Source organism: Brettanomyces bruxellensis, chromosome 6 (genome assembly GCF_011074885.1).
Source record: "Brettanomyces bruxellensis chromosome 6, complete sequence".
Classification (NCBI taxonomy): domain Eukaryota; kingdom Fungi; phylum Ascomycota; class Pichiomycetes; order Pichiales; family Pichiaceae; genus Brettanomyces; species Brettanomyces bruxellensis.
In genome coordinates this window covers 1,356-16,372 of record NC_054687.1, presented here as the reverse complement: position 1 = coordinate 16,372, position 15,017 = coordinate 1,356, and the positions used below count along the sequence as shown (strand labels likewise).

Below are 15,017 nucleotides of genomic sequence, written 5' to 3'. Positions count from 1 at the left end.
CGGAAGGTTTGACAGAACTATGATAGCCCTGTGGCTGATAGATGTACAATTCGGTATCAATTGGACTATTAAGATAAGCCGTTTTAACATCAAACTGTGCCATGAACCAGTGTTGTGTAGCAATAAGAGCAAGAATGCTCCTCATGATCTCAGGTCGAAGTGTCGGGGAAAAAGTCAAGGTGTATGTTGACTCCTTCTGGTGGTCGCCGTGAGCAACGAGTCTCGCTTTGAACCGACCATCTGACTTGATGTTGAAGACCCAACCTGTGGAGACCGTCCGGCTCAAAATTCTAGGATCATCTGTAATAATAGGTTTGGGATCCCAGGTGCAATGTTTCCGATGAGAGTTAAACTCATCAGCAATTGCTGCTTTCCACTTTGCAGCTCCATCATTACTGCTTATCGCCTTCTTGTAGCTACTTGGTGTAACTGCCAGGTGAACATCACTTAGCAACACTTGGGTGACCTTGAGCTTCTTGTGTTTAACCGCATAACGCCAGCGGCCTTTTGCTTTCAGCCTAGATCTACCTGTGCCGATCGGTGGCACCGTGCTGTCATATCGGTCCAGATCGCCATCATCATGAAATTGACGTTTTCTAGTTAATGGTCGATTCAATGAACGCATATTACGACCTTGCCACGATGGTAAGCTATTCCCTTTAGAAGATGTAACTTCAGACTTTTTACCAGCCACGGAAGAAGACGTCTCACTGCTCGTTTTTCCGGAATCGAGTCTTGGAGGATGTGGGTAATCTTGAGGTGATTTATCTCCGTGTTTGGCTTGCTTGATTGAAGAGTTTGGCATCAGCTGACTGCCAGCGCTCTTGTCGTCTGATGTTATAGTGCGTGCGACTGAATGCTCCGTATGCTTTCGTTGTTCGATCCCTGCCTTAACAGGATCTGCACCCTTCGGCTTCTGATTGTCTTCAGTCCATGCATCTAACTTGCATGTATCAGAAACTCCAACTTTCACATGCTTACCGAAGCTATCCGATGGATTTAAAGTTTGCAAAGAGTCCCCTGACTCCTTTGCAGTGGAAACAACAGTTGGTTTAAAATTTGCTCTACCATTGGTAGTAGTGTTACCACCTTTAGTAGAGCGACCATTTGATTTATTCAACTTGTCGCTCTGTGCACCCTCGCGTCTTTTCCGAGAACGCTTTGGATGCTTAGCCCTACCAGCATTTTGGCTAACGAGCGACTTTCCGGGATTCTTCGCCTCGACCCTTACCTCGGGTGGAAGTTTCTTGTAGTGTATTCCGGAAGTCGAATGATCTCCTGGATCCAGGTCGAAAAGAGAAGTACCTTCTACATCCTTTCTTTCGTCTGGGGCCTGGTTAGTCTGAGGTTCATCATCAGACAGCTCACGTGAGTCGTCATCTGAGTAATCCTCAGGCTCGGAAGAAGAGTCTTGCATACTGACGTTGTCAGGGGTCCAGTCCGGGTCGTTGTCAGACTCATCCGTACTTAAATTTCCAGGATGATCCGTCGACTCGTGGAAAGACTGAGTATCTCCAGGTGAGGTATCAATGACAATGGTATCGTCTGTAACCTTAGGAGGTTCTGCTTCTATTTCCTCTTTAGCAAGGGAAGACGTAGTGAGCGCTCCAGCCCTTGAAATATTTTCTTTAGGGCGAGTGTCTATCAACTCATCTTCAGGGGTAGCAGGTCTCGTGTCGATACTTGAATCGATACGCGACGTCCTTTCGACAGCGGGTGACAATGTTAAATCATTTTCAACCTGATCGTCAGCAAGCAATGCTGCTTCGTCGCAACTTAATGGTGCTTCCTCTGTCTCTAGATCGGCAAATATTTGAAAACGCGGATCATAAAGTTCCATAAGAGGGTCATCATTCAAAGTTCGATGATTCAAGCAGTAATCCACATACAACATGGGCGTCTTGAGAAAACTCACGCTCCTTGAATAAACATGACTGCCAAATCGCAAATCTCCCGGAGTGTTTGGAACAAAGACATGAGAGCCAAAAGTGTTTGGATCAAATCCTAGATATATTCCTTCATTACCTCTAGTGTGAAGCTTGGGTAAGTAATCCGGAGGTTGAGTAACAACGCAATATTCGCCAAAAACATGTATATCCTTTGCCTTCAATGGAGTCTTCACTCCCAGTGCCATTACTGGACTAGTGTCAATGCTCTTCTGGTAGAGGTGGTTGCGTATAAAGATAGAATATGACGCTGCCTCTTTCCAAAATGCGTTAGGAACTTTTCCAGCCTGTAACATAGCACGAGTGTCATTCATTATTGTCAAATTCAACCGTTCTGCAACACCGTTGGATGCCGACATGTATCCTGAGGTCGTATGATGTTCCACACCTTTTCGCTCAAGAAGTGTCTTCATTGCAGCGTTCAGGTATTCAGTGCCCTTATCAGAATAGAGTTTGTGCACTCTGTACCCTTGTTCGCTGAACTGATTTTCCACCCAATCCAAGTATTTGGCGACCGCCGCGGTAACATCATTCTTATGAGCCAGGAAGTAAATTGTAGTGAACTTCGTAAACTGGTCCTTGAAAGTAACAAAGTAACCTTGGTCGCCTTTCTTAGCGTGCAGATTGACAACACAAACATCTGTATAAACCATATCAAACGGTACTGGGCGCAAATAATAATCACGAGAATATTCGACTGCATCAGCACGTCTCGCTTTTGCCCGTAAGCATCTTGCGCAACCATGATCCGCTGTGTGCTTTAGCTCATTTTTCTCCTCCTTGGAAACAGAGATCGTTCCGTGAGAGATAGAGTCTCGAATCAGCTTTGTATTGGCATGTCCTAGTTTTAAATGTAAATTATTGATTGCCATTTGACCACCGCCAACAATGAATTGGTTGTAGTCGCCAGGAATATACCATAGCTTGTCGATTTGAATAAGCTGTATGCACTCTTCACCAACATTTAGAACCTTCGAATAACTTTGAGAAGTAGTTCCGAAGTCATGATGATAGATTTGAGTACTGCACTCTGGACATTTGTTTATATCGTCTTCTGAAAGAATAGTTGGGGCACCCTCGTAATAATAAGCATCAACTGAGAGTAAATTTCCAGTATAATTAAAGATCAACCTGCCTAGACCCTCTAGATTTTTCGTTGAATGATCGTAGGCTATTGATTGAATATTGTCGGATTCTGTAAGTGGTACAAAATCATGTAACCATTCCTTGTGCCCGGTAAGACTAATTCCCGCTCCTCCATCAATAAGTATAAGATTAGACGAAACTCGGTAAGTTCTTACCTGACATCGGAACACCTCCCAATAATTCAAGATCAGATATGACGTTGTGATTATTCAAGTTGAAGTTGTGAACATTTTCTTCTCGGGTGAGTCCTTCTTCGATTGACTCTGCCCTTTAGATTGACCGTGCTTCGAAGAATATTGCTTTTGTTTGTTGTGTGTGCCGCTAGAGTCGGTCTGAGAATGGTAAAGACCCTTCAATAAGTATTTTGGGATCTGAACCTCCTCCCTGTTAGGGACACGTTGGATCTTGACCTCCTTAATGATCCACTCCTTAAATTCAGTTAGTGTAGTAACTTGATTGAGTTCGTTTCGATCGTTCTCGCACAACTTAACAACACCTGGTTTCAATGCCTCTAGGATATCATCATCATCGACTTTGTAACCGTCGCTCTTAATAGCATTAATAAAGTCATCKATTAGATTAAAGTAGTCCAAAAAGGGTTTGGTATAATCTTCATACCGAAGTTTTGCAAGGGCCTTAAGATAAGACTGCTTGCTATGCTTAATAGTCGAGTGTCGGTCACGTAAAAGATTCAACATCTTTGCTGCGGATGGATACTTGCCGTGAGATTTCCTATAGTAATCTCTCAACATAACATAAACAGAGCCATCGTTTGTTTGTTTCAAAGTCTCGTTCGTGAATAACTCCTCTTCGTCAGAGACGGAGTCATATTTCTGTTCTGCAAAGTTAGCACAGACCTGCTCATAACCATAGTCCTTTAGAGCACTTCTAAGCTCACTTAAGTAGCGAATGAACACCATAGGACTACATTGTCCATCTTCGTCCCGCAAAAAATGAATAGCAGGGACAACACTTTCCTTAACCGTCTTTCTGATTTTCTCAGGGTCAAGACGCTTAACAGCGAGATCCTGATGAATCAACTTCAAAGTTTCATTAGTATTGGTTATAGCCCTAACAAGGCTACGAAGAAGTTCTGATGATTGAGAAGATTCGGTTGAATTGGAAGCTGAGTACATGTTGGTAAATTGAACAGTAGTGCCTGATAATATTTGCAAGTAGTTGAGAAGATTTTGCAATTGTAAATCTGTGAATTTTAGAGGTATTAGGCTAGATCTTAATCCTAGGTAGCACAAAAGTATTATGCAACTAAGAAAAATCCTCTGTCGACCTAAATTGACCAATGAGAAATTTTCCCACACGGTGCAATAAAACCGTATGAAAAATTTGTTAGTGAAAATTCCCTGGAAAGGGTTAATTCTCGCCGATCCGAAATGAAAGAGTATTTGAAAAACTAATAGTGTCGCGAACCACAATTCTTATGCAAAACTGAGTATCCTGTCTGTGACGCCATGTCAGAGTATATAAATCCCGTGTGACATTTGTATCTVCTTAATTGCTCACATATCTCTGTGCCGTAGCACTACCGAGCGCGCAGATGCCCAAGGTTATGAACGGGATTGGCCATATAGTTCGGATATAGAAAAGACTTCTGTTGCATAGAATGACCCCCATAACAAAATAGGGTCCTTACGAACACGTTTGTAATCCAGCGAGAACCCGAAGGTTACTCTTGGTTTCAGCTGAAGGTTCACTTCAAGATGGATTTCCTTATAAGAATATGTATTGCAAATTACACAATAAAGTCGTCGTCCCTTCTAAGAGACACATAGTATATAAGGAAAAAGTAGTACATACATATAAGAGATATTTTTCCGCAGAAGTGGAATAGGTCATTCTCAGCCGAAAGTAGATTAGGGAGAAATTTATTTCACAGGAAAAATTTCCCCGCGAATTATTTCTTCTATCTGTCTGAACATTAATTTGATTCACATATTATAAATCAAATACCAGTTGAACCTTTATGCGTTATTAACATATGAAACATTATTATAACTCATAGGTTCCGACATTTGTTTTCCCAGACGAACAATGCCTCCGAATCAGGTGATTCTGCACATTCTGAAACTTGCTGCAGCAACAATGATCAATGATCTTTTATTCGTCAATAATTGATCCCGTAATACCTACGCCAAGTGGGGTAACTATTCCCGTTTCCCAGCCGAGTCTTAGGATCCCGTCGGAACTTCCCGAGCACTGCGCTCAGTTCGACCTCAGCTCCGGGAACCCATAGTTAACCTGACATTGCCGAATAAAGCCGTCAGATGCAAGATCCACCGTTCGTTGACTTGACCATGCCGGCCAAAGCCAAATGCGTAGAAACTCATTTGTCAATTTTATCAACCAACTTGCGCTGGCTGATCAAACTAAATTGATCACTGTAACAAGCTCCCTTAGTCGAACTAGCAACCTAATTCTCATAAGTTAACTTGCTCGATTTTCTTCAAAGATCAAACCATGCCGGATAAAGCCAGCACGATTTTCTCTCATCGATTTCCCCAACGCTTCGACCAATATCGACGCGTCTATCGACCAATTCAGAAAATCAAGTTTCTGCTCAGTTTTTCCTCGCTGTCAAAACTATCGCGGTCTCATCGTTCTGCTCTACTGTAAATTTTACTTCCAAGCTTATGTTTACAACTAAGTATACTTTTGTTGTATCAGGTATTTTTATTTCAGAACAATATTCGTTCTTGTTATTATATACCTTTACAAGCATACTTAGCTGATCACATATCTTCAACTTCAACAAACCATACTTAAAGCAAGATGCTATTTACCCCAAAGAACCTCCGCGCACCGATTTCGAAGTCCGAGACAGACTTTGTGAAATTATTGGTATAGCAGGTATTAACTGATACAAGACATATGAAGTCTTCGAGCAAGATTGCTCTCCAAAACATGTTTGTTAGATACCTATGACATACTTTGATTGTTAAGACTAGTTATGAACGTTTGTTTGAATTGATGACTCCAACAAAGATATCAGATACTTGTACGTATCATATGATTTCATTTTCCTAAGAAGGAAATATGCTAACACCAGGCAATGCTTACGAAGATATCTAAATGTTGTTGTGAGATGTTAAAAAAATTATAAATCGAGGACGATTTTTCTAAAAAACGGCGGTAATGTAAGGGGTCAAACCAAGCGCATATTGGTTTAAAGCCAGATAAAATATTAATGAATTCATTTACCTGATTAGGTAACACGGAAACATATAAATAGTTTCCGAAATAATTTATGAGAAGCGCGAATAAGAAATAAAGCGCACTGAAAGGATAGTGATCCGAAAGACAATAAGAAAGAGCTACATCGGAATAAGCTGACTAATATTCGTGTGGCGACTGCATTTGCAAAACAACAGGTTTTTGCATGATCGCGGGTTATGCTGAATTCACATAATGTGATGTTCCCAAACAGGATGGATTCCTCTTTGGCATACAATTTTTTATTGTATGAAATTGGAAGAGAAATGGAAGAAGTGTCATTCTCCATTTAATATAAATATGCGCCCTTGCCCTACTTTGATATGGAGACAAGGTTAGATTATGATTTAGTTATTTTTCTAGAAAAGAGAAATGAGGGAGAGAAGTTATTACATTGAATAATGAACGAATAGAATGTTTCATAGATAGCTATGATAAAAAAGAAGAAAGATACGAGAAGTATCAGATAACAATCTTATTAATTTATTATATATCTTTAGACGGATTTGGTAATCATCTAAAGCATCCTTATACTTCAGGTTATTGAAAATAATATTTTGTTACCTTCAGTCCGACCATTTACAATTTATGTGAGGGATCGAACAAGGAAAAGTCACGTGTTATCCAAATGGTTACGTAATATTATGAGCGAAGCAACATGAGCGAATTATTTATTAAAATTGGACGACGAGATGCAAATATTTTATTAAGCAGAAAAACGAGAAAATATTAAATGAGTATTTAGTCTTTTTGGAAAACTCAAGATGAAGATAAGAAAGAAAAAGCAACAGCTTAGATAAGAAGAAGACAGACAAGAATAAGAACAACAGAGATAAGAATAAGAGAAAATATAACAAGAAGATAAAAATAAGAAAAACAAATAAAACAAATAAAAAAAAAAACAAGTCATTAAAAATAAATACATTAATACTTCAAATTATAAACATATACAAAGGGGTGCTTTTATCTATATCCTAGTGAATACAAACTAGTTGATTATTTCATTATACAGTACTTCCGCACTTACTTAAATTACATCATAACATTCAAAAAGCATTATTTTACAACATACAATACTTCATCTTTTAGTGGTGTCGGAGTTAAGAGAGACCTTATGAGTTACTCCCGGGCTTTAGCTATCAAACTCCTTCTTTAATAGAACTAATAAGAACCTAGCAGTCGGGGAGATTCAGACAATTGTAAGGTCGGTTACCTAAGTGGGTGGATATAAATGTACCAAGTGGTCTGTGTGATAATGTTAATGCCTTTAACATTCTAACAATTGTGTATGTATCACCATAGAAGAAAATAAATTTACTTCCTTTACTCTGTTACCATCAAAGTGGAGTCGAACTAGTTGTATTGCAAAATAGGCTATCGGGTCTCGTCCCTTCGTAGAAGAAACAAGTTATATAAAAAGAGGTAAAGTAAAGTAAAAATAAAAAGGAAAATAAAGTGAGGTAATCATACATAATAAAAAAAAAGATTTAATTCTCAGAAACAGAATTATGATCGCGCATAATTATTTTTCTGCTGATTTCCTAACATACACAGTTAGTGCATTTTATCCAGGATTGTCTCTATTAGATATTATTCTAAATCTTCGTTATTTTAGAATAAGTTCAGATCTCAAAACAAATAAATCTAATGACATATAATAATAGATTACCTAATACTAGGTAATATTCTCATATGTCCGACAGAGAGGTCTCACTTTATTCTCCTTTTTATTTTTACTTTACCTTTCCTCTTTTTATATAACTTGTTTCTTCTACAAAGGGACGAGACCCGATAGCCTATTTTGCAATACAACTAGTTCGACTCCATTTTGATGGTAACAGAGTAAAAAAAGTAAATTCATTTTCTTCTATGGTGACACATACACAATTGTTAGAATGTTAAAGGCATTAACATTATCACACATATCACTTGGTACAGTTATATCCACCCACTTAGGTAACCGACCTTACAATTGTCTGAATCTCCCCAACTACTAGGTTCTTATTAGTTCTATTAAAGAAGGATTTTGATAGCTAAACCACCTGGGAGTAACTCATGAGACCTCTCTGTCGGACATATGAGAATATTACCTAGTATTAGGTAATCTATTATTATATGTCATTAGATTTATTTGTTTTGAGATCTGAACTTATTCTAAAATAACGAAGATTTAGAATAATATCTAATAGAGACAATCCTGGMTAAAATGCACTAACTGTGTATGTTAGGAAATCAGCAGAAAAATAATTATGCGCGATCATAATTCTGTTTCTGAGAATTAAATCTTTTTTTTTATTATGTATGATTACCTCACTTTATTTTCCTTTTTATTTTTACTTTACTTTACCTCTTTTTATATAACTTGTTTCTTCTACGAAGGGACGAGACCCGATAGCCTATTTTGCAATACAACTAGTTCGACTCCACTTTGATGGTAACAGAGTAAAGGAAGTAAATTHATTTTCTTCTATGGTGATACATACACAATTGTTAGAATGTTAAAGGCATTAACATTATCACACAGACCACTTGGTACATTTATATCCACCCACTTAGGTAACCGACCTTACAATTGTCTGAATCTCCCCGACTGCTAGGTTCTTATTAGTTCTATTAAAGAAGGAGTTTGATAGCTAAAGCCCGGGAGTAACTCATAAGGTCTCTCTTAACTCCGACATGGCGTCACAGACAGGATAACCAATTTGTGTGATTTTTGTGAAGAGGCAGATGTGTATGCCATCTTTTTTCTTTTGAATTTAGTTGAGAATTCTACGAGAAGGAATTTTTTTTATTATGTCTACTGAATTTCTCTCAAGAAAAATTCTCACTTGATGAAAATATTTTCAGGTTATGCCTCCTGGGAAAATTTTCTAAGATCCGTTATGAGTGTTAACAGATTGAGAAATTTGTGTAGATCGCTGATCATATCGATTACATAATCTCATTCATATTATCTTTATCAGCTGGTTTTTAACTGAGCTTCAGATACATTATTTCGATGCYTAAAGATGTTTAATGATTCGTTTACTTTTCAAGTGAAATCATATTTTGCTGCGCGTGAATTGTTGTTATCTCAATTTTGAGTCAAGGAAGCTGTTCCTACTCGATATTCTTAACGAGATGATCTCATATATATTAATCAGAAATTTGTCAGAAATGGAATTACTACCAAACTCTGCTATTGATGAATAGAGCTGCTTATGCAAATGGAATTTTGTTCATAGAATACTGCAAGCCCTACTTATTATTCTGGGAACTTACGATTGTGACAAACATTGAATTACATCAGGATGGTTTAGGAATGTTTTAGATGTTATCAGGCATGATGATTATTAGAAGCCTCTTTAGTGTTTATGTCAACATCATTGACAATGTCATTACATCTATAAAATGGTTGTAGTTGCTATCACGGGGATACAGATATTTTGGCCCATCTTAGACCCGGTGTCGCTGAATCGATTAAAGGAAATTGTTCAGAATTTGATGAAATAAACGACTTAGTTGAATTTAAGAAATGGATCGAAAGAAAAGTCAAGTCTAAACGTAATGCTGCGATTGTTTCGAAGTCGCTTTCCAAGTCAATCTTTGTGACTTCCAACAAGCAAGGTTATTCCAGCATTTCGAAAAACAAGAAAAGACAAGAGCCGCCGAATAATAACCGTTCGCATGGATCTGATCATCAGAAGAAGGATCAATCTAACAAAGGCAAGAAGAATGAGAGGAAGGAGAATATGAATAATGTCAAATTGAGCGATGAATCTACTAATATCTCCGAGTTACAAGTCCTAGGCAGCGTGCCAATGGATAGTTTGAATACTCCGAGGCATTCGAGATTTTATCTTAATTGATAATGGCGCTGCCATTAGTCTCACAGGTCATAGGGAATGGCTACATGATTACATGCCTTTCCGCAAGGACGATAAAGTCTTACACTCTACCTACACTATTATGAGGGTGCTCCTACTATCTTTTCAGAAGACGATATCAACCGTTGCCCTGAATGCCGAATTCAGACCTACTTTCACGATTTTGGTACCAAATCTCAGACTTATTCAAAGGTTCTCAATGTTGGAGATGAATGTATTCAGTTAGTTCAAGTTAACAAGCTATGGTATATACCAGGTGATTTTAATCAGTTTATGATTGGTGGAGGACAATTGCATATAAACAACTTACATCTTAAATTGGCTCATGCTAACCCTAGGCTAATCAAAAAGTCTATTAATCATGGGACGACTACTGCTTCGAAGAAGGAAATAAAGGAACTTGATGAATTGCTCAGCAAAGGTTGTGTTGATTGTATGGAAGCGAAGGCGAGACGAGCAAATGCTATAGAGGGTTCAAGAGACTATTACTTGCGTCCTATTCCTTTTGATGTTGTTTATTCCGATGTTTGCATTGTCAAGACGCACACGAGTGTTGGCGAAATGGGTTGCTTTGTTACTTTTAAGGACCAATATACTAAGTATACAACGGTTTTTATGATGAAACACAAGAGTGATGTTGCTCGTGCAGTTGATAAATACGTTCGATGGGTATCAAACCAATTTAGCAAGGAAGGATACAGAGTGCATAAAATCTTCTCAGATAAAGGTACTGAATACTTAAATGCTGAATTGAAAAACATATTAGAACGTGAAGGTATTGAACTTCATACTACCTCCGGTTATACATCTGCGTCTAATGGTGTTGCTGAACGCTTGAACTTAACGATTATGAATGATGCGCGTGCCATGTTGCATTCTGGTAAAGTTTCTCACAATTTTTGGAAGGAAGCTGTGCTATATTCAGTATTTGTCAGGAACAATCTCGTGAATGATAATATTGGAACCAGTCCGTCACTTAAACTCAAGTTTATGTCTCCCAAAACTAAGGATTTGCATATCTTTGGTGAACTTTGTGAGGTTACTTACCCTCCGAAATACACACCTAAGCTTGGGGAAAGGGCTGTTCAGGGCATATATCTTGGATGGAGCAATGAAACCTTTGGTTGCCAAGTCTTCATCCCGAATACGCCAGGAGACACACGTTACGGTACATTTACGGATACACGCCATGTTCAATTTATGAACCCGTCTGTACTTTATACAGACTATTTTCTTACACCTCAATCACGCGTGGATGATTCATTGCAGTCACTTTATGATCCAAGAATTGAGAGTTTTGCCGATCTATCTGCTGATGATGCATCAAGTGATATTTCTTCTGAGGTGCCGAGTATTGTTGGATTATCTGAAGGTCAGAATGCGTCATCTATTCCTGTTGACAGAAAGCTCTACGACGATGCTGCTATGGAGACCGAGCTATCTGAAGATGATGATCATTCGATTGTGACAGAGCCCACATTGCGTGCTGGCAGTCCAATTGTATCCAGTTCAGACGATGACTACGAAAGTGATTCTGACTGGGTGCCAGATTCAGATGATAATTCAGACATACTGTATACTACTTCTTCTACGTCTGAGGACTACTCTGATGATATTGAGAGCGCTGCCGACTTACGTGAAGTCTCAAACTCAGAGGAACCTCAGACTATCCAAGCATCAGACGAGAAGCCTACAGCGGAAACTACTATGCTTTTCGACTTGGATGCAGGAGATCACTCAACTCCTCAACTGCATTACAGGAAGCCAAACTTTAAGAAGCCTGCCAAGGGTACTAAACCCAAGAAAGTTTCATCGAAGCCCGCTCCTAATGCGAAGCGTTCACCTATGGTTGGTCATGCTGGTAAGATTAAGGGAGCGAAGCATTCAATGCCCCAAGCTCCTAAGGAGAACGTTAAAGCTGAGAGATCTACTGCAACTTCTACTGACGACAACCCTGTTGTCGGTGGAAAGGAATCGAACAATCTTGCTACTTCCAGAGTGACAGTTCCTGAAAATATGGAAGCACTGAGCACGTTAAATCGTCCGTTGCCCGTGGTCGAACCTGAGAAATTTGCAGTTTCTGATTCACCAAGTTTAAATGCTGGTGAAAAGGATTATCAGAGACTAACTGGACACAATCACACGGAGTCCAAGCATCATACTACGACCAGGCATCTTAACATCCCTTTACAAGCAGAACATGAAGATGATCGAGCATTACTCAACTCGTCATTGGATGGAGAAGTCAATCACTCTAAGTTACCTCAAGTTACTTCACCTCATGATACTTTGGCGGACAAATCCGGATCCTCTGGCCATAAGATATCATTTCAAGTGATTCCTGCGACTTCTGCTGGTGAAAAAGTGAAGACCGAGAAGGGTTCAAGCCGTTTGAACAAGTCCAAATTCTCTTCCTTAGAGCCTTTTAGGACTGGAACTCGTTTATCAAGAAAACATACTTATGATGATCTTGTGAATGGGGACACCCGTTCCTCGGTGCCGTTGATTAACAGCACTCCTGGCGAATCTTCTGCTCCTGAGCGTACCTATATGGTTGCTCGGAAGAAGCCACGGATTTTTCAAGTGTTGTTAAGCGACATTTATCTCGCAGCTAATCCGAAAGGTTACAAACAAGCGATGTGCAGCAAGGACGCTGCAAAATGGAAGGCAGCAATTGATGACGAGTTTCACTCTCATCATATACATAACACATGGGATCGCAATCCAATTCTTACAGATGATCCGAAAATTTTGAATTGCTGCGTCTCCACAAGTTGGGTTTTTACCGTTAAATCTGATGGTCGACGCAAAGCACGTCTCGTTGCTCGCGGTGATCACCAGAAGGAGAATACATATTCAATTACATTTTCTCCAACTCTTCGACCAGAGATCATGAGAGCGATTTTTGCTCTTATTGCTACTCAGCATTGGTTTATGGCTCAGTTTGATGTCAAAACTGCTTATCTATACAGTCCTATTGATACCGAATTGTACATTTATCAGCCTCAAGGGTATTCTACCCACACAAGGCATGCAAAAGTGCCATCCGGCATGAGGGTGGGTCTATAAGCTTAACAAAGCTTTATATGGTCTCAAGCAATCGGGCAATTTGTGGCATAAGGAAATTCAGAAACATTTGGCCAAAATTAATTTTGAAAGTTCCCACCCTTTTCCATCCACCTACATTCATAAGAATCGGAATGGAAAAGTCGATTGCGTTGTTGGTTTATTTGTGGATGACATTATTGTTGGCGCTTCGAATAAAGCTATACTGGACAAAGTTTACAAACATATATCTGGTAAATATGAGCTTAAAACGATCCAACCTGATAAGAAGACCAATTTACAGAAGTTTTKKGGGATTGATCTCACTGTGGAAAGATTAAAGGATGGTCGTGTGAAAAAGATTAAGCTATGTCAGTCTGCCTATATCGAAGAATTCGTTGAGAAGCTTCACCTTACTTTTGCTAGAAGCTGTGCTACTCCGTTAAGTCCAAATTTCTACTTCGATACTGCGGAACATCCGTTAGAAGCTACTAAGGAGATGCTTAATAAGGCAGTCAGTGATTTTCGACGCAAAATTKGTTGTTTATTATACGTCGCGGTTATGACAAGGCCTGATATTGCTTATGCTGTTGATTACTTAGCGCGTTTTTCGACGTATCCTCATCGTCTAGTCGTTGATCAGTTGAAACATGTTTTAAACTACCTCTATCATAGTCGTTTCAAATCTATCATTTATCAACACACTTCGGAAACTAAAATGGATCATTTGATTTGCTACTCAGATAGTGACTATGCTCAAGATCCGATTACAAGGAAGTCCATGAACGGATTTCTCATCATGTTTTCGGATGCACCTCTCTATTGGAAGTGCCAGTATACCCCATTGGTCTGCAAGTCATCTACTGAGGCGGAACTTGTTGAAGTTGAAGATATGTGATCAGCTAAGTATGCTTGTAAAGGTATATAATAACAAGAACGAATATTGTTCTGAAATAAAAATACCTGATACAACAAAAGTATACTTAGTTGTAAACATAAGCTTGGAAGTAAAATTTACAGTAGAGCAGAACGATGAGACCGCGATAGTTTTGACAGCGAGGAAAAACTGAGCAGAAACTTGATTTTCTGAATTGGTCGATAGACGCGTCGATATTGGTCGAAGCGTTGGGGAAATCGATGAGAGAAAATCGTGCTGGCTTTATCCGGCATGGTTTGATATTTGAAGAAAATCGAGCAAGCTAACTTATGAGAATTAGGTTGCTAGTTCGACTAAGGGAGCTTGTTACAGTGATCAATTTAGTTTGATCAGCCAGCGCAAGTTGGTTGATAAAATTGACAAATGAGTTTCTACGCATTTGGCTTTGGCCGGCATGGTCAAGTCAACGAACGGTGGATCTTGCATCTGACGGCTTTATTCGGCAATGTCAGGTTAACTATGGGTTCCCGGAGCTGAGGTCGAACTGAGCGCAGTGCTCGGGAAGTTCCGACGGGATCCTAAGACTCGGCTGGGAAACGGGAATAGTTACCCCACTTGGCGTAGGTATTACGGGATCAATTATTGACGAATAAAAGATCATTGATCATTGTTGCTGCAGCAAGTTTCAGAATGTGCAGAATCACCTGATTCGGAGGCATTGTTCGTCTGGGAAAACAAAGGAAAATGGTGGCTGCATTTTCTGGTCTGGGAATCGTTGTGCAGGAAATTTACTGTAGTCAGGACAGATATATATAGTAGTGTCTCTGCCCTGAGTGTCTTATGACTGATACTTCGCTTTGAAATATGGATTAATAACGAATTAACGAKTTCTTAACGAGTTAATGAATT

At 39.3% G+C, this 15,017-nt stretch overlaps 1 protein-coding gene across 1 annotated transcript; it reads right to left on the bottom strand.

Moving 5' to 3' along the window:
* Positions 1–3,301: 3,301 nt before the first annotated feature.
* On the bottom strand, positions 3,302–4,228 carry BRETT_003460 (uncharacterized protein; the record flags this gene model as incomplete). The annotated part of the gene is made up of 1 exon (XM_041281968.1): positions 3,302–4,228. One exon carries the CDS (start codon positions 4,226–4,228, stop codon positions 3,302–3,304), a length of 927 nt encoding a protein of 308 aa, XP_041135807.1.
* Positions 4,229–15,017: the final 10,789 nt, after the last annotated feature.